Raw genomic sequence first — 18,996 nt, 5'->3', positions numbered from 1 at the left:
TTTGAAGAGATTTTTGACAATGAACGAAGACCTAAGCTTTAAATAATTTGTCCCTAAGATGCAGAGGTTAGAGTTTAATGAAGTGGAAAAATGATGGCCCCCTTAACAGAAACAGGGAAGTAGAGAAGAGGGGTGGGTTTGAGGAGGGATGTATTGGAGCCAGCTTGAACAGAATTTGGAAGAGCCTACTGTTAAATTTGCAGCGTGAGCATTTACACACAGAAATCAGCAGACGCTACAAAACAGGGTTTGATTTACTGTTTTATTGGTTGTCTCGACCTATGAAAATAATGAGTCTAGATTAAACTTAAAAGTGTGTCTTGCTGCATTTTTTTCACAGATTTAATTATTAAACATTTATCAGTTCACCCCTGGCTCAGGGGAATGATGATGAGTTCTGTCTTGGAAAATCTAAGTTGGAGATACCTTTTAGGTTTTTAACATTGGTTTCGAAATGTTCAATGAGCAACTGATGAAGCAGAACTGGGGCTTAGGAAAGAAGCCAAGATCAGATACACAGTAGCAGGGAATCCTAAAGGCAAATGGGCTTCAACAGGTAACCAAGGACCCTGGGTAAGAGACAAGGTTTTAGTGGTTGGATAAGCTTATAGGTCAGATAGGTGGCACAGTGGATAGAACCCAGGACTTGGAGTCCTGGAAGACCTGAGTTCAAATCTGGCCTAAGATACTTACTAGCTATGTGACCCTGGACTAGTCACTTAACCCTGTTTGCTTCAGTTTCCTCATCTGTAAAATGAGCTAGATTAGGAAATGGCAAATGACTCCAGTATCTCTGCCAAGAAAAACCTAAATGGGGTCACAAAGAATCAAATGAAAAACTGAAAACAACTGAACACATCGAAAACTTGAGTTTGAGCACTGATTTCACAACATATTATGAGCCCTAAGAAATGGTAATTATATTACAAGACTTTTCAAAGAACTATGGCCACCTAAGTCATTTATATATGTCACATATAACCAGGTATTTTGTAAACAGGTACTTATCTCCTACGCCCATGTTAGTTGCCTCTGCTTCTTGATTTTACACTAAATCTTTGAGTGATAGCAAAAGGAAATGAGAGATGGGGATGATAAGATGCCAACTTGTCCACATAAACTCACTCTGGCATACTCCCTTCCAGATGCACACATCCACGTAAGCATACCCTCATTCACTCACAGACACATGTAAACATAGGCAAATGCAAACAGGCATGCCCAGACACACATACATGCACACTTATACACACAAAGATGCATACATACGAAGTGATACATACACACCCATGCAGAAGCACACGGACTTTTTCCCTAGGGCGATAAGCCTGGCTGCCACATGCACTGAAACTTTTTCCAACTTACTGCAAAAACAAAGGGAGAACGTTCCCCAAGCCCCAGCACATGTGTGTGATTGGCTGGGGCACGTGACCAGAAGGAAGCTGCTCAATCCCATTACAGGATGGGAAAACTATGCTTTGGGCAAAAGGAGCCAGAGACTGGAGCTGTGAGCGCTGTTGGGAGAAGCCGGGAACATCAAGACTTGGAGAAACAGTGGCAACCGTGGCAAAAGCTTGTGGGCACTCATTTGCAGCACCTTCTGGATGGGAGAAGAGCTGTCTTCAGCAGCCTAGTTTCCCCATGGCCCGGGCACTAAGACCTCTTGCCACGATGTATGCCTGAGACCCCAGGGATCCTCTGGAAGAGCCTGGTGAGTGTCAGTTCCATTTACCTTTGACCCTTCACTTATACCAAACATGGCCCCACCCTGCCCTGACCATTCATCTTCCACACTTAGCTCCTCATCAGAGGGGGAAGGTTTTCTAGTCACAATAAAAGCTATAAGCAAAGTCTGTGTTGAGGGGCTGGAGAGAGGAACTGGAGGATCTAGATTCTGATGGCAGTTTTAAACTGCTAGCCTCAACTCTGTCCTGACCTTAATTGCTTAGAGAACGTTGAGCTTGCAGAGAGGTGGACCATGGCTTATTAGACGTGCAAATAACTAGGAAGGGCAGAGAAACTGCTCAAGATTCTTTTTCCTGAGGATCAAAACTAGGAGTATCCTGTCAAAATGTAAAGAATTAAAGCTCTCATCCAAATCCCTCATTTTGTAGCTGAGGGAACTGAGGCCCAGAGAAGTCAAGCAATTTGTCAAAGACTCATAGCTAATTACCAGTAAATCCGGGGTTAGAGCCCACATCCATCCTCATTCCTGAGTTAACATTCCTTCTACTGAATGACACTGTCAGCTTTGGTCAGTTTTAAACATGCTGTCTTTGCTGCTGAAATAGAACTGACAACTGGGTACAAATACCTTCACAAACTCCCTTTCCTTTCAGGGGTCCTTAAGCACTACATAAGACTCCTCATTCTTGGACTCTGATCCTTGGTTCCTATTGTGAGTGGGGAGTTACTCACAGGGCCCCCATAGAATGCTCCCAGAGTCCTAAAACATCAGTCCAAAATCCATCTCCAGTACTCAAACCAAGCCTTAAAGCTGTGGCTGCATCTTTTTAGACTTTACCTTGCTATTCACAAGACACAGTCCCTAAGGGACTTCTACTTTTTGTGTCACATGGAGAGAGGCCATTCAGCTTTGCAACTCACCCTTCTAGCCACCCACTCTAGTTTATATTTTTAAACACCATCTTGTTCTCTTTAACACCCACCCACACATGAGAGTGATTTGGGGACTGAGAAGATATGCCAGCCTGTCTCTACTTTCCCTCCAACTCATTCAGACCATTTACCAGCTCACAGCCTCCCATGGACAGCATTGGTACAGATGTGCATCATTTAAAAATGCACCAAAACAAATAATGTAAAACTTGACAGCCTAAGTAAAAGAGAGACAGTTAGGTGATAGGTAGAGCGCTGGACCTGTAGTCAGAAAGAGCTGAGTTCAAGTCCAGTTTCAGACGTTTACTAACTGTGTGACCCCAGACAAGTCACTTAAATTCTCCATGCCTCAGTTTCCTCATCTGTAAAATGAAGGTGATAATAATATCACTTGCCTCACAGAGTTGTTATGAGGATCAAATGAATCGATATTTTAAAGGACTTTATAAACCTCAAGCCAATATCAATACCTGTTTTCTTATCATTCCTGGAGTCAGTTATTTGGAGAGGACAGTGCTATAACTAGCATGAGGCAAATGGAGTTTTATGTCACAGGGCATTGACATTCAGGCTGTTGTGCTTCCTTCCCAGAAGGCCACACTTCCTCTTTGACCTTATTTTTTAGCCCTTGCAACCAACAAAGCACAAGCTGCCACCCCCAAAGTCCTGTCACCTTGCCACCTCTGTGCTGTGCCTGCTTTCTGCACCCAATACACAGACACAGACACACACACGCACACACACACACATACATGCACACATACAGTTTTTACCCCAAGTGTAAAATGTCTTAGTTATGACTCTAGGATGTACATACTGTACCTCTGCTGCTTCAATTCCACTTCCATTACTGAACATACAAAAGCACCCAATATTGATGTTGGGAGATTATAAAAGACTTGGAAATACTATTTAAGGGGAACTCTTTTCTTCCAACTTTTAAGACTCATTTCTACATGACCTTGAACAACTAATTTAAACTCTCTAAGCTCCTGTTTCTTCTGTAAGAAAAGGGGTTGGACTACATTGTCCCTAAAGTCTCTTCCAGATCTAAATTCCATGAAATTATGAAATCCAAAGACTTTTTAAAATTCCCATTGGAATCCTAGAAAACTGGAGATCCTTTTATCCATCTCTTTCATTTTACAAAGGAGGAAACTGGGTCACAGAAAAAGGGAGTGACTTGCACAAGGTGAGATTTATTAGCTTCTAAAAATTCATTCTCCTCAAAGAAAAGAACTGGATTTAAGTACTGGGAGATTTGAACTGACCTCTCTCGTGTTCTCTCTCTCCCACTTATGTTTCCAGGCTTCAGGCTAAAATCCTTCCCCCACCCCCTCTTTCCATTTCCTCTTCATTTACACACATTTTAGTTATATTTGATTTTGACATGGCTTTTTTGCTTGTGAATAAAATAAAAAATTGTATTTATTTATAAATGTCTCAAGCCAAAGGCATCACGTAGTTGATAGCCTAAATAAATTGTTACTTGGAAACCTGCTACTTCCCAGCTAGAATTCCCTTCCTCCCCACTCCCAGCCTCTAATGCCTTCCCTAAGCAAATTATTTTTGTACATATTTTGGACATATTTATCCATGTACGCGTTGTCTTACCCAAAAGAAAGTAAATTCCTCGAAGGCAAACGTTTCACTGTGGTGTTGCTATCCCCAGCATCTATCTAGCACAGTTCCTGGCTCAGTGCAAATACCATAAATGCTTGTTAAGTGATGATTGATTAAAGGAACCAAATTCTGAATAATTTTGTAATGACACAAATTCTGAAGGAGAGAATTATTAAATTCCTTATAATGTTGTGATTCAAAAATCCTTTTTAAAATTACGTAAACATAGTTTTTATTTTTAACCATGTCTAACTTTCACCATTATCCATTTAATGACTTTTAAAAAATGATTATTAATGACAATGTGTTGAAAATAAAGATCATATTGAAAATATCAATATTATAGCATTGGGCAAATGGGTTTAATGGGCAAAATTAGCAGTAGAAATTGAAAATAGTACCTGTGTATAATGTTCTAAATCTATTCTGCCCATTCTCCATGTCTGCATTCACTGTTCTGGTGTTAAGTAAGCATGTTTACTTAGCTATAACACCTAGCAATAGCATCACTGTCTCTTTCACCTCCCTCTTTTCTTGCACTCCTTGATCTTGTACATTCTTCCTAGAATATCTACCCAGATGCCCTGTCACCACATCAAATATACCAGAGAAAGTAGAATTTTCCACCTCATCCCATCCCCACCTTACCCTCCAAAATCCAGTTTCTCTTGTCCACAAGCAGTGACATAACTAAGGCTTCTCGCCCCTCACAGTGAGGTTGGATTAGATGATTCCTAAATTCCCTCCCACTCCTAAATCCAGGTAAAATACAGATCACCACTGTGATTCTGCAGTGTAGGGAGCTCTCACCGGTCAGCAACTATCCTGCAATGTACAGTCTTAGAAAGTGAAGGTTTGCATGAAATAATGCAAAATAAGTAGGGAGAACCAGGAGGAAACTACACAGTAGCAGTAACATTACTAAGATAATCAACTCTAAAAGACTTAGGAATTCTGATCAATACAATGATCAGCCACAATTCCAAATAATTCATGATGAAACAGAAAGAGAAGTGAAGTATTGAAACATATTTTCTTCTTTCTTTTCTTTTTCTTGCTTTTTTCCCTTGGAACATGGCTAATACAGAAATTTGTTTTGCATGTTTATACATATTTATAATGGATTTTATTTTTCTTCCCTTCTCAGTGGGTGAGGGAGAGAGGAGAAGGGAGAAAATTTGGAACTGAAAATAAAATAAAATTGTATTTAAAAAAAGAAAGTTCTTAAGGACCCTGGAAAATTAAATGACTTGCCCAGGGTCTCACAGCCAGTAGTGTGAAAGAGGCTGGACTTGACAGTCAACGCTAGGTATCTTTCTCCTGCACTGAAATGCCCCTCCTGTACAAAGAGAGGTTTCAAAACTTGGTTGCCCCACCCCCACCAGGGTGAACATGGTTAGTATCGGGGTTCAGACTCTGTGTCTGCTATTTACTGTGTGACTTCGGGCAAATCATTTAACCTTTCTGGACAAGCTGTTGGATAACTACTCATCTGGAATTTTACAGAAGGGGGTTCCTATTGAGGGTTGGCTTATTTGATCTATGAAGTCCCCCCCAACTCTGAATTTCTCTGACCTTATTTGTGACCTCTAACATTTTAGGAAGAACATTGACAAGCTGGACCGTGTCCAAAGGAAGGCGAACAAGATGGTAAGGCAATTCAACCCCAGCTACAAGAAATTCTATTGGAGGACTGGGGATGGTTCATCTGGAGATTTAGAGAAATCATAAGAGCTATTTTCAAAGTAATTGAAAAGCTATTCTGCATAATAGTCAGCCAGTCAATAAACATTTATTAAGCGCCTGCTATGTTTCAGACACTGTGCTAAGCTCTGCAGATATAAAAAGAGGCAAAAAACAGCCCCTGCCCTCAAGGAACCTGCAGACTAAGGAGACAACAAGCAAACACTATGTACAAACAAACTATATGCAGGCTAAATAGGAAATAATTAAGAGAAGGAAGGCACTAGAATTAAGAGGGGGTGGGAAAGATTTCCTGTAGAAGATGTAATTTTAGTTGAGACTTAAAGAAAGCCAGAGAAGAAAGGAGGCAGAGATGAGGAGGGAGAGTGTTCAGGGACAGTCGAGCAGAGAGATGGAGTGTCTTGTTGGTGTCACAGAAAGGAGGCCAGTGTCACTGAATCAAAAAATATGTGTCAGGGAGAAAGGTGTAAGAAGACTGGAAAGGGAGGAGGGGGCTAGTGTAGCAAAGGATTTGAACGCCAAACAAAAGATTTTCACATTCAATCCTAGAGGCAAGGAGTTTATTGGCCCCAGCAAGGGACATGATTGGATTTGCACTTTAGAAAAAACTCTCTACTGACTGAATGGACTATGGATTGGAGTGGAGAGAGACTTGGGACAGGCAGACCCACTAGCGGGCTATTGAAATAATCCAGGTTTGAGATGATGAGAGCCTGCACCTGAGAGGTAACAGAGTTAGAGAGATTAGATATGTGCTGTTTGTGCTCAGAATTAGTAGTAACGAGGGAAAATTATAGTGAAGTCAATTTTTGACTGGATGAATTAAAGCAACAATAACACAACAACCTGATAATTAGAACTGACAAAATCTGGAATGGTCTAAATTGTGAGGTAGTGAGTTTCCAAAAACTAGAGATCTTCAAGTGGAGACTGAATGGCCATTTGTCAGGGATGTTGCAGATGGAATTCCTATTCAAATAAGTTTGTAGACTAAAATCAGGAGATTCCAAATTTGATTGGCAACAAGCATTTATTATGCACCCCATGTGTGCCAAGCACTATTCTAAGAGCTGATGATATAAAGAAAGGCATAAAATTAGAAGTTAAGGCACTTTGGCAAGTGTGTCATAGAAGGTAGCGTGTCCGATGGAAAGACCGCTATTTGGTGTCAGAGGACTTGGGCTCGAATTCCTTTTCCAACGCTGACTACCTGTGTTGTATGACTTTGGATCAAGTCACAACTTCCTAGGGCCTCACTTTCCTCATGTATTTAAACAACAACAGTGAAATTTGATTAGATGGCCTCTTACAGCTCTAGAGCTATGAATCTGAACCATGGTCACACTGAAGTAGTTAGGGACAGCTGAGCCCAGCTCAAAGTAAATTCCCCTATAACTAACATTTTGATGAGTCCTGTAATTACTTCTGGAACCCATTAGTGCAAAATTTCTGCCTACAGCTCTGGTTATTAGGTTTCTCATAGTGACCTATTTTTTTCCTCATATTTAGCCAGTAAAATGTCAGCTTAGGTCAACATGTTTTCCCTGGTTTCTTGGCAAATAGATCCTGTGGATTTTAGTGCTGGCAAAACCTGCAGCCTCTGGTGCCAGAGACTATCTAAAATCTGTTCCTAAAGGAAAAGATAGTAGGGTTTATGAAGTGGAAAATAGGGAATACTCAATGACCAAGCTGTCAGGGCCCAGGATCATCCCATCTCTTCTCTGTTTTCTCCTGGTATTTCAGAGAGAGAGGGAAAAAAAAAAGAGATCCAAACAGAAAACTCTGTTTTTAATTTGCCTCTTGGAATACCAGGAGGGTATGGGAGTGTTCTGCATTAGGGAATTACTATTTCTATCAAAGTGGTTTTCCCAATCAGTTCCAATGTATAAGCATGTCCCATCCTATCCTTCTGACCATTCATTCATCTAAACTCAGTAGTAAGAACACAATAACTATCATACTAGTCAGACCTTAGGTCCCTTTAGCCCAGAACTTTGTGACAAAGCCATCCAGGAGCTATGTTGTGGGAAAACAAAGTTGCCATCCTTGGTTTGAATCTCCAAAATCAGAGATACTGTGGGCAAGTCACTTGCCTCAAGGCCCTCTTAGCCTCCATTTCCTCATCTTTAAACAGAGCACTTGTTTATTTATACTTGTGCAGTTGTTTTTCAGTCATGTCTGACTCATACTGCTTCCATTTGGGGTTTTCTTGGCAGAGACCCTGGGGTGGTTTACCATTGCCTTCTCCAGCTCATTTTATAGATGAGGAAACTGAGGCAAACAGGGTTAAGGGACTAGTGTAGAGTCACACAGCTACTGAGTGTCTGAGGCCAGATTTGAACTCAGGAAAACGAGTCTTCTTGACTATAGGACATGCACTCTATCCATTGCACCGATCTCAGAAGATGAGAAAGGTACTCTAAAAACCATGAAGCCCCATAGAAATGTGTCATTATAATTATCTTAGTTTGCTGTAGTAATCCATTATCAATCTGTTGTCCAAGAATTTGTCTAAAACTCTTCTGAAACCATATACCAGCTCAGATTGGATTTTCTCTTGAGATTCCTCAGGCTTAATACCTTAAGTATATGTTTATGACTCTCAAACTTGCAGAAAGGGAGGTGGCACTCTATAATTCTAGTACTCCAGGATTTGAGGGATAAATCCAAATACTCCAGGCTGGGCTACTCTCCAGAGAAAGACAAATCATATAGGCAGAGCCTTATAGAGCTGAAAAGGACCCTAGAGATTTAGAGCATTGCTTTCTTTGGATTAATAATTTTTTGGCTTGAACCTGAGATTTCATTGGAAGTGTAAGAGAGGAAATTCCATTTACCAGTGCACATTAGCACCTACCCTTCTTAACTTTGCCCTGAGAAGGAGCTTTGGAGAGAATATAGAGGGGAAGTCTAGAAAAAAATCACTTTAACCTTTCAGTAGCTCTTTAAGAGAATGTCACAGATGAGTTATTGATCTGCATCAGAGGATGGAGTTTCCGCATCAGGGAGTTCCCCATGTGGATGAAATCCCTTGCCTAGACTTCCTGACTTCCCAGCCCCACTCCCCAAAAATGTAATTCATAGTTTGATTACTTTAAGTTCTGAACTTCCAAGTTTATTTATGGATTATAACCCTTGAAGCTTAAAAGGAGCAAAACTTAAAGCCAGAGTCTTGGGAGTTTAGCCAAACTGAGATTCCACAATTCTGTTTCTGGGGTTTGACCAAACAAGGACTTCTCTCACCATGGTGGGAGGAATGTAAAGAACCCCTCCATGCTCTCCCCCATTGGCCCAACACACACACACACACACACACACACACACACACACACACACACAAGAAAGAGGAGACAGAACTAAAGGCAAAAGGAGAAACAAAGAAAAGAACTAAAGAAAAAACCCACTAGTTATTTGGGGAAGGGGTCAAACTGTCCGCAGCCCTCTGCCTTGTCATCTTTAGAAGGAAAGTTTCTGGGTTAACTCCTGGGAAAGCAACGTTTCATAGATCACAGAATTCAGGATGAAAAGGGATCTCGGAGATCATCTAATGCGGTACCTTTTGTTTAACAGAAACAGAGAAACAGGGAATAAGTAACGGGCCCAGCAAGGTGACAGATAATATCAAATAAGAAGTCCAGGATTTGAAACCAGGTCCTCTCACCTCAAATTCTATACCTTTTCTACTACATCATTAGGTATCAAGTGCCTTGTAATAGCAGAAGACTAGGTATCTGAAGACCTGGGTTCTCAAAAAATAATTCAACAGTTTATTAAGCAACTATGTGGTTTCAGATTTGGTGAAATGGATAGATCTGGCCTGGGAGGCAGAAAAACATGGATTCTACTCCTATCATTGATGTGTGTGCATGTGCGTGTGTGTGTGTGTGTGCATGTGTTCATCCTTCATTGCCAAAGAAGACCATGGCATCAGAGAAATGATGACATGACTTGCACTTGACTTTGTTTTGAGTGAGGGTGGGCTGTACAGGTCACCAACCTCACTTCTCCTCCATAGCCATCTGAATCCAGTGACCAGATATTCATCGAGATGACTGGAGATGACCCAGGATGAGGCAATTGGGGTTAAGTGACTTACCCAACTTGCCCAAGGACACACAGCTAGTGAGTGTCAAGTGTCTGAGGTGACATTTGAACTCAGGTTCTCCTGACTCCTGCACTGGTGCTCTATCCACTGCACCACCTAGCTGCCCCTCCCATCATTGATACATGTTAACTGAATAACCCTGGACATGTCACTTAATCTCTAAGTGCCCCCAGGTAACTCAATGCCCATAGGCAAGTAAGCTACAGAGAAGGGGCTGACCAATGGGAATTTCCTCATAGGAAGCTCCCTTCATCAATGAAATCACAGGTCCAGTTTAAAAAAAAGTCCTAGGCATTAGGAATATGAAAACAAAATTAAAAGAAACAGCCCCCATCTCCAAAGAGCTTAAACAGTTTAAATTCTAGTAGAATGATTATAGACAACAGTCTCTGTCACCTTGACCTAGTTGTTTCTTATCTCTGGACCTTTGTTTGCTCTTCTATAAAATGAGGACAAAATCGATGACCTCCTGGGTCCCTTAAGATTCTGTGGTTCTAAACCTATAGAAAATCATCCCAAAAGAGTTCAAACGAAATGGTGTTCATAAATTGGCTTGCCACCATGAAGCACCAGGAACTTGGAACTAACTAAAACCCTAAGAAGCCATGATGCGGGACATCAGAGAAGGGTATGGCAACAGTAAGATGTGAGGAAGAGTTTTGGGGAGGCTTGAGCACAAGGTGTGCTGAGAAGGATTGAGGAGAGGCACTCTGGCATTGAGAATGACTATTTCTTCTTGTCCCCCACTTCCAGATTAAGAAGAAAGCTCTAGCTTTCTCTTCATTTCCAAAACAATCCCTGGACTTGGCACCACGGGTCTTCTAGTGGTACTGGGACCCTTAGTTTCCAAATCATTAGCCTTTTTTTTTAAACCTGCTGACCTCTCCCTAAAAGAAAATAGTCCTCATGCATTTTCCTTCCCAGAAAATAAAGGACCACAACTCAGCAAGTTTAGGGGGTTGGGTAGGGGAAGAAAGGACACCCACTCTTTCTTTTGCATCTTAGGTATGAGAAAGAGAAAGGTTAATCAGGTGCTGTTCTCAGCAGAATTATAATGAATTAAACAAGGTAGTATGCCCTTTATTTGAGCCGGAGCATGGGGGAGACTATCAGAGGAGAGGAAGAGAAATAAGCTGAAGCTGATGCTTTCTCTTTCTCTGCGTTCCCTTCTTCATCTCTCTGTCTCTTTCTCCTCTCTGTCTGTCTCCCTCTCTTTTTAAACTCTAGTAAGTTAGTAAGTTGCAGTGTTCCTATCTTCCAGACCTGCTCCAAGAGTTAGTTCTTTTACCTGCTATAATCTGAGAGAACATGGGTTCACAGATGATCCAGGCAGGGCATATGAATCAAGAAGTGGAAGGCTGCTTTCTGGATGGGGAAGGTAAGATTTAGACCAGGAAAGAAGTCATTGAAACCAACCCTCTCACTTTTATAGATGTGAAAACTGAGGCCCAGAAAGGTGAATTTCTTTGGCCAAAGTCTTTTTTTTTGAAGTGGACTTGATTTCCTTAGTATAGAGAATTCTCAGAAAGGAAACTGTATCTACCAAGGCAGGTCAGCATCCGCTTTGCAACATCAAGTCTTAGAACCTAGGACACTGAGGAGTGCTATGTTAGTAAACAATTAGCATTTATTTGGGGGGATTGGGAAGTACCTCTGACATACTTTTAAATTTAGTCTGTAGTATTAACAATTTCTCCATCCCTTTCTTAAATATAGACAGTCAAGAAGCCAACAAATCAAACCCTGATTTGTTGTTTGCTGGTTTTAAAATATAAATGGTCACACTGAAAATTAAACAATAAATTCTCACAAAGCAGTTAGAACTGACTCCCGGAGACTCCTGTTGAGAAATCACTTGCGCAGGGTCATACAGTAAATATGTGTCAAAAGACTGGAAGCCAGGTTACCCTGGTCTCATGCCAGCTCACTGTATATTGTGCTACTTTGCCTGTGCCTGCCAAAGTCACACCCTTAATAAATAGCAGTTAGGATTTAAACCCTTGACTCCAAATTCATCCCCCTATCCATTTTCCACGCTAAATGATAACCACAGTTTGGATAGGGGCAATATCTGTTTCTTGGATCTCCTCGGTCTCATCCTATACCTATTGGCTACATGAAAAGAACTGATTTTTCACCTTCCCCCTCTCAACAGTTAAAAATGCAGTTGCTGAGTCAGCCAAAAACAGCCAAAGTTAGGAAGGCTAGATGACCCTAGGGAAGGGAATGAGAAAAGAAAGGGACCCGAGCCAGATAGAACTAGGGAAAGGAAAGCACAGAGGACTGAGGAATGGATGGGATTGGCTGCGGCCAGCTTTAGGCCATTTGAAGTCTCATGCAGTGGTACCTACTATGGAAAAGAGTATCTGAAAAATGTACTTAGGCTAATGGGGCCCAGTGAGAACATGGAAGACTAATAGAACAGAAAAGTAGCAGAGGGAAGTGGGAAAGGCACATATGATGTAGAGCATCAGTTCTGGAAGGGAAATCACTTGCCTGACTTCTTACTATGGTTTAGTAGCCTCTCTGCTGTCTGGAAAAGAAGCCTAGGAACCAAAGAGCAGTCGATAGAGCTAGCCAAGGACAGGGATACTCAGGGACTGGAGAGAAATGAAAGAGCCTGAGCTGAAGAGAGCCAGATACCATAAAGCGGAAAGCCTGGGAAAATGTCAGACCTGGTTATTGCTAAGTGCTTAGACCATCTACCCTCATTTCAGACAATGAAAGAGACAGTGTGTCAGAGTATATAGAACACTGGACTGGCAGTCGGGAAAACCTGGATTCAAATCTGCCTTAACTGTATGACCCCTGGGCAAGCCACTTACCCCTTCTGAGTTTCAGTTTCCTCATCTGTAAAACAAGGGTAATAATAGGACCTACCTCACAGAGCTATTGTGAGGATCAAATGAAACAATGCATGTAAATTGCTTTGCCATTCTTAAATCAATATATAAGTGTCAGAAATGATAATAATGGTGATAACATTGATGTTAATGGGCATTATAACAGGTCCTGACTCTCCTTCTGCCCTGGGCAAGCTTTTCATAGTCAACTCTGTAGAAAGTACTTTTGGTATTTGGCACCACTCCCAGGGAGAAATGCCTGACTGGTCATGCCCAAAGGACAGTTCTTTCTTCTAATGATCTGACTGATGACCCCAAACTCCCTTGCCTCCCTGCAGGTAGCCATCATGATTTCCTGGATCTTCTTAGCCTGGGCCGTCCCCTGTGCTGCCAACCAGCTCCTCAGTGTCTTCACCCAAGGGGAACTCCAGAATGACCCCCCCACACTCATCTGCAGCATTCCAGGGCCCCAAGGTCCCCCTGGCCTCCCAGGAGCTCCGGGGCCTTCAGGAATGGTGGGCAGGATGGGCTTCCCAGGCAAAGATGGTCAGGATGGGAAGGATGGAGAAAAGGGAGAGACTGGAGAAGAAGGTAAGGGAAAAGGCAAAATACTAATGCTAATAACTAGCAGTTATATGCCGCTTTGGGGTTTGCAAAATACTTTAAAAATACTGTTCCCAACTGGTGATCCCCAGTCCTGGCTTCAAAACACTTCGGAGTGTCTCCATTTATCTCAAAGAATGTCATGAAGCTCTCAAAATAAAATTCATATCAGCTCCTTTTAGCTAAAAATAGAATGTCAAATATTTACCTCTATACACAGACGTAATATGGTATAGGGAAAAGAATATTTAGTACTTCTCACAATGCCTGGCTCTTAACAGTCACTTTATAAGTACTTGTTGACTGATGGACACTGGCTGTAAGTACAGTGGGATCCTAAGCTGACTTGGTGCCGATCTTAAGCAAATTATTTAACCTTAAGTGTCTCAATTTCCCCATGTTGTCATTTGGGGATAATAATACTGCCTTTACCTCTAATGAACATTGTCAGGATCAAATGAAATATGGAGATGGAGCAATAGAGATTGGCTCTTTGGGAAGGCCAAACTACTGGTCACATGTAACAAAACATAGTAACAAGAGCAGGGAATCCATCTGTAAAATGGGAATGACAATAATGCTAGATTTTTGTGAGAAAAGTGCTCTGTAAAACAAAACTTTATATAAATGGGAGCCATTACTATCAGAAGCTATGTACACCCAAGTGTCCCAGGCAGAGATTCTGTTTTCTGATATTTCCTCCTTGTCCTGTGCCTTAAATGAAGGCAAGCCAAGACTCTATTGACTCTTGATAAAGTATTTCCCATCATTCTCAATATGTTGGGTAGGTTATTTCCCCTCCTTGGGCCTCAGTTTCCTCATCTGTGATCATCTTCTGCCACCACAAAGTGCTGGACTTGAATTCAAATGTGACCTAAGATATTTACTGACTGTGTGATTCACTGTGTAAAGTCACATACATTTTGTGCCTCAGTCTCCTCATCTGTAAAGTGGGGATAGAAGTAGCCCCTACCTCCCAGAGTTATTGTGAGGAAGAAATGAGATATATGTAAAGCACTACGGAAATGCTAGTTATTAGTAGGATTCCAGCCAGTATCACACTAGCATGATTGCTGGGTCTGCAAATAGTGGGTGTTGAGTGAATGAATTATCTCCAAGCTGATGCCATGCTGCTTTATATTCCAGGTGCACGGGGCCGAATAGGGAACCCAGGGAAACAAGGACCAAAGGGCAAAGCAGGGGCAATTGGACGAGCTGGTCCCAGGGGTCCCAAGGGAATCAGTGGAACCCCAGGGAAACATGGTGCCACTGGGAAAAAGGGGCCCAAGGGGAAGAAGGGGGAGACAGGGATGCCAGGGCCCTGCACCTGTGGTGCTAACAGGGCCAGGTCTGCATTCTCGGTGGCTGTCACCAAGAGTTACCCCAGGGAGAGACTGCCTATCAAATTTGACAAGATTCTGATGAATGAGGGTGGCCATTACAATGTGTCCAGTGGCAAGTTTGTCTGTAGCTTTCCTGGCATCTACTACTTCACCTATGACATCACTCTGGCCAACAAGCATCTGGCCATTGGGCTGGTCCATAATGGACAGTACCGAATCCGGACGTTTGATGCCAACACTGGGAACCATGACGTGGCATCTGGCTCCACCATCTTAGCCCTGAAGCAGGGAGATGAAGTGTGGCTACAGATCTTCTATTCAGAGCAGAATGGACTCTTCTATGATCCTTACTGGACAGACAGCTTATTCACGGGCTTCCTCATCTATGCTGACCAGGATGGTCCCAATGACTTGTAGAAGATGCTGATGGGCAAGGGAAGGCATCACCCAGAGGAAGGGAGCCAGAGAGAACCAATCTCAGGCTGGGCTTTGCAAAGGCCCCTTGGAATGTGATGCACATTCCAAGTTCTTGCTGAGTTAACTAAACCCCTCTGCATCTTTTTTCCTACAACATTAAACTTGAGCATTTGAGTAGTTCCCTGGGTCCTTAATCACGTTCTTCTCTAGACTGTAGGCATATCCTTCAAAAATGGACAGAGAAGTTTCTTTGTGCTACATGACTTTTAGCAGGCAGCTGTGTCCTCTCTAATATTCCCCAGAGCATCAAGAAAGACTTCCTGGGGAGGTCATAGAACAAATGTCTTATTCAACAAATAAAAAAGAAAAGAAGTTTATTTAAATGTTGAGCTCAACTGACTTCTTATGGACCTTGAGAATAAAATGAGACTGAGAATAAAATGAGAAGTTCCTTGGGTCAAGATAGGTTAGTCCCAAGGCAGGGATATTCGGTGAGGCCAATGCTAAGGTGTTTGTAACCTAGGAAGAAATCTGGACTCCATTCCGCTCATGGCCTCTGGAGGAAGAGGTTCATAAATCTAGATCTGGAAATTGTCTCAGAAGCCATCTAGTCCAGTCCCCTCAACTTACAGATGAGGAAACTGAGACCCAGGGAAGTTAATTGACTTGCCGAAGGTCACACAGGTAGTAAGTAAATGTCAGAGATGAAATTTGAACCTAGGTTCTCTGACTCCAGCCCCAGCACTTTCCACTTTGCTACCTTGACCCTCCCTGACCTCCAAGTGGAGTTAAGGAATTTCAGAACATGGAAAAATACACAGGACACACACTTTTCAGTCTATATAGGTGAAGGATGATCCCATTGTTGGAACATTGACTCCAGGGTTCTGCTTGTGACCATATTGGTTGGTTTTTGACCCTTACCACTTCAGGAAAAGGCCCAAGGTTGTTTGCAACTCAGTGGTGAAGTGGGAAAAGTACTGGCCAGAAAATCTGGCTTTTAGACAGGCTGTCACCAATTAGCTATGTGATCTTAAGCAAGCTTGCTTAATCTCTTTTTAAAAAGGAAATTTTTTTTTGCTTAATCTCTTTAAGTCAAAGTTTCCTTCTCTGCAAAACAATTGTAGAATGTAGAGCTAGGAGAGACAACAAAGGGACAACTTCCCACATCCTTTGACAGATAAGAAGACCCAGGGAGGTTAAATCACTCGCCCAAGATTACCCAGAAATAAAGGAAGCAATGAATTAGATCAATGTTTCTCATCACCAGCCTCCAGGATGATGCTGCAAGTTTTTCCAATCCACAAAACTTGTCCTTACTTCTTAAAATACCTGCACTTAAAAAACTGGCTCTCCTCCCCCAAGTGTCCAGTTCCTAACATTCGCAATTTCCTCCTCTTAAGTTTCCATTCACCATTGTTTCTTCAGCCATGCTAAGGCTTCATAAGGCAGAGGGCCCCTCGACAGAAAAATCAGTTATTTTACCAGTCAGAAAAAATCACTTGGGTTGGGAAACAGACAAGCATCCATGACCCAGCTGTGTTTTCTAGTTGGATATTCTAGGTCTACGTTCTGCCTGCTGTCCTCCATTTTCCCTCCAGGGGGCGACCTTCTACCACACAAAATTCTAGAGATGCCGCAAGGCGCATTGGACTCACGCCTAGAGTCTCATTTCTCATTGTCCTGCAGTCTTCTTGTCATTCCTTTCTGGGTGCAGAGCTGAAAGCAAATGAGATTTCTGACCCAAAGGTATGGTGTGACTGTTCCCTACCGTGAAAAAATAAAATGAAAAATAAGTCTCCAGCATTTTTTAACCTCTAACATAATCTTTTTATTATTTTACATTGAGCTCTAAATCAACGAGGAAGTTATTCCAGTACAAGGCAATCAGGATATTCCAGTTCTCTGTCACTCTCTTTGCTGTTAACTACCTTTGCTTTTAAACTAGGACTAATCAATTTTATGAGCAGCAGGGTTTTTTAATTGAAAGAAAAACTGGATTTAAAGTAAGCTGATTTCAGTTTGAATCTTGGTTTGCCATTTATTTAACCTAGTTGACATTGAAGAAGTCATTTCCCTTCTCTGGGTCTTAGATTGGTCATCTGTAAAATGAGGGGGTTGGATGTTCCCTGTGGTACCTACTAGCTCTGAGATAGTAAAATGAGAACTATGAGTACCTTTGGCAAAAAAACCTTCTGGAATGAGGCCACCAAACAGAAGGTGAGTCCTGAAATATTACATTTTTAAGGCAGGAGCCTAGGCAAGGTTACTTTCTAGTCTATGGATATCAATTGTCTTCAATGATATGCTGAAAGATATAATTCCAGTTCTTGAAATCTCATAAATACAGATGGACAGATGGATTTAGTGGGTGGCTTCTGACATATCCAGCCCTCTCATTAAACTCCGAAACATAGCTCTTTGTTTCTGCTGAGGACAATTTAGACAAATGTTATTGGGTTACTTGGGCTTGGGCTAAAAGGCTATAAGTTAGTCAATAAGATATGCCAAATGCTCACTGTGAACAGAGGAAGGAAGATACATAATCCCTGTTTTTGAAGAATTCATTTTCATGGGTGAGACATCCCCCTTACCAGAAGGCACATATCAGTGGGCAAAAGTCTATATTCCTCTGCCATCCCTATGGAGATACAGCATCAAGGAATGGGAAAATAAACTGGACTTGGAGTCAAGAGACCTGGATTTGATTCCCAGCTTTGATACTTCTTGGCTGTGTGACCCTAAGCAAAATGCTTACACTCTCTGAGCATAACTTTCTTAGTCTGCAAAACAGAAATGCTAAACTGTTCTACCTGCCTTAGAAGGCTGTGGTGAAGATCATTACAAAAACAAACCAAAATAACAGAGGCAACTTAACTGATTGGACAGTGGAGCTGGCCTCAGTCAGGAAGGCTGCTGATAAATACTAGCTATCAGACCCTGGACATGTCATTTAAACTCTTGGTACCTGGGTAATTTTCTAAGACTGTAAATTAGAGATCAGTTGATGCTCTGCATCCTTGGAGAAGATTTCTACATCCAGTGTTCCTTATGCTAATGAAATCACAGGTCCAAGAAAAAACAGACCAATATCTACCCACAATATACTAAACACACATACATATCCCTTACACAAGATAAAATGCCTTACAGAGGTATTTTGTGCTCCATTTCTGTTCTTACTTTCACAAGTAAATGTTAACATCTCAAATGGAGAAACATACTTGTGAAAGTGGAATAGGTTCATGGACAGATTTGCATTCTGTTCTCCTTGTCTGACGCTCTGAGAAACTGTGGCTGTTTTTGAACACACACACACACACACACACACACACACACACACATTTTTATACCTTGATTTTCCCAGAGACAGAGAACTCAAAAGAATTCTCCAAGGAAGTATCTCAGGCTGGCTTTAAAAAATACAACTCTTTATCAAAACTATTACTTATTAGTATCACTTTGTCTAATACCTTTCCCTGGTTGAGCTGCCGGAAATTATTCATCCTAAGAACTTCCGATTTTTGTGAAATGGCAGATGGATTTCAGAAAGGCCTGGGCAACAGAATCTGTTTTAAAGCAAAAGGAAAGAAAACCAAGCCCCCTCTATAAATCTAAGTCACTGAGCTCCTCATTTCCTTTCAACTCTGGCTTAAAACCAGAGCACTGATGTGTTGAGAGATTAATAAATAAGATAGAATTAGTAGAAGCAGCCTGCTGAGCAGGCACTGGATGCAAG

At 41.8% G+C, this 18,996-nt stretch overlaps 1 protein-coding gene across 1 annotated transcript; it reads left to right on the top strand.

Moving 5' to 3' along the window:
- Positions 1–1,441: 1,441 nt before the first annotated feature.
- On the top strand, positions 1,442–17,063 carry C1QTNF2 (C1q and TNF related 2). Its single transcript, XM_072630886.1, has 4 exons — positions 1,442–1,711; positions 5,844–5,892; positions 13,233–13,485; positions 14,644–17,063. The coding sequence occupies exons 2-4, from the start codon at positions 5,890–5,892 to the stop codon at positions 15,255–15,257; spliced, it is 870 nt and encodes a 289-aa protein (XP_072486987.1). The 5' UTR covers positions 1,442–1,711; positions 5,844–5,889; the 3' UTR covers positions 15,258–17,063.
- The last annotated feature ends 1,933 nt before the right edge of the window (positions 17,064–18,996 follow it).

This window comes from Notamacropus eugenii, chromosome 1 (assembly GCF_028372415.1).
Source record: "Notamacropus eugenii isolate mMacEug1 chromosome 1, mMacEug1.pri_v2, whole genome shotgun sequence".
Lineage (NCBI taxonomy): Eukaryota > Metazoa > Chordata > Mammalia > Diprotodontia > Macropodidae > Notamacropus > Notamacropus eugenii.
The sequence above is the reverse complement of the archived record's forward strand: the minus strand, read 5'-3'. Positions and strand labels throughout refer to the sequence as shown.

What these genes read in the sequence shown, in the direction of transcription:
- C1QTNF2 (XM_072630886.1), top strand. An exon ending in GGGAGAGACTGGAGAAGAAG is followed by an intron (nt 13,486 to 14,643) that starts GTAAGGGAAAAG and finishes TTTATATTCCAG; the next exon opens with GTGCACGGGGCCGAATAGGG.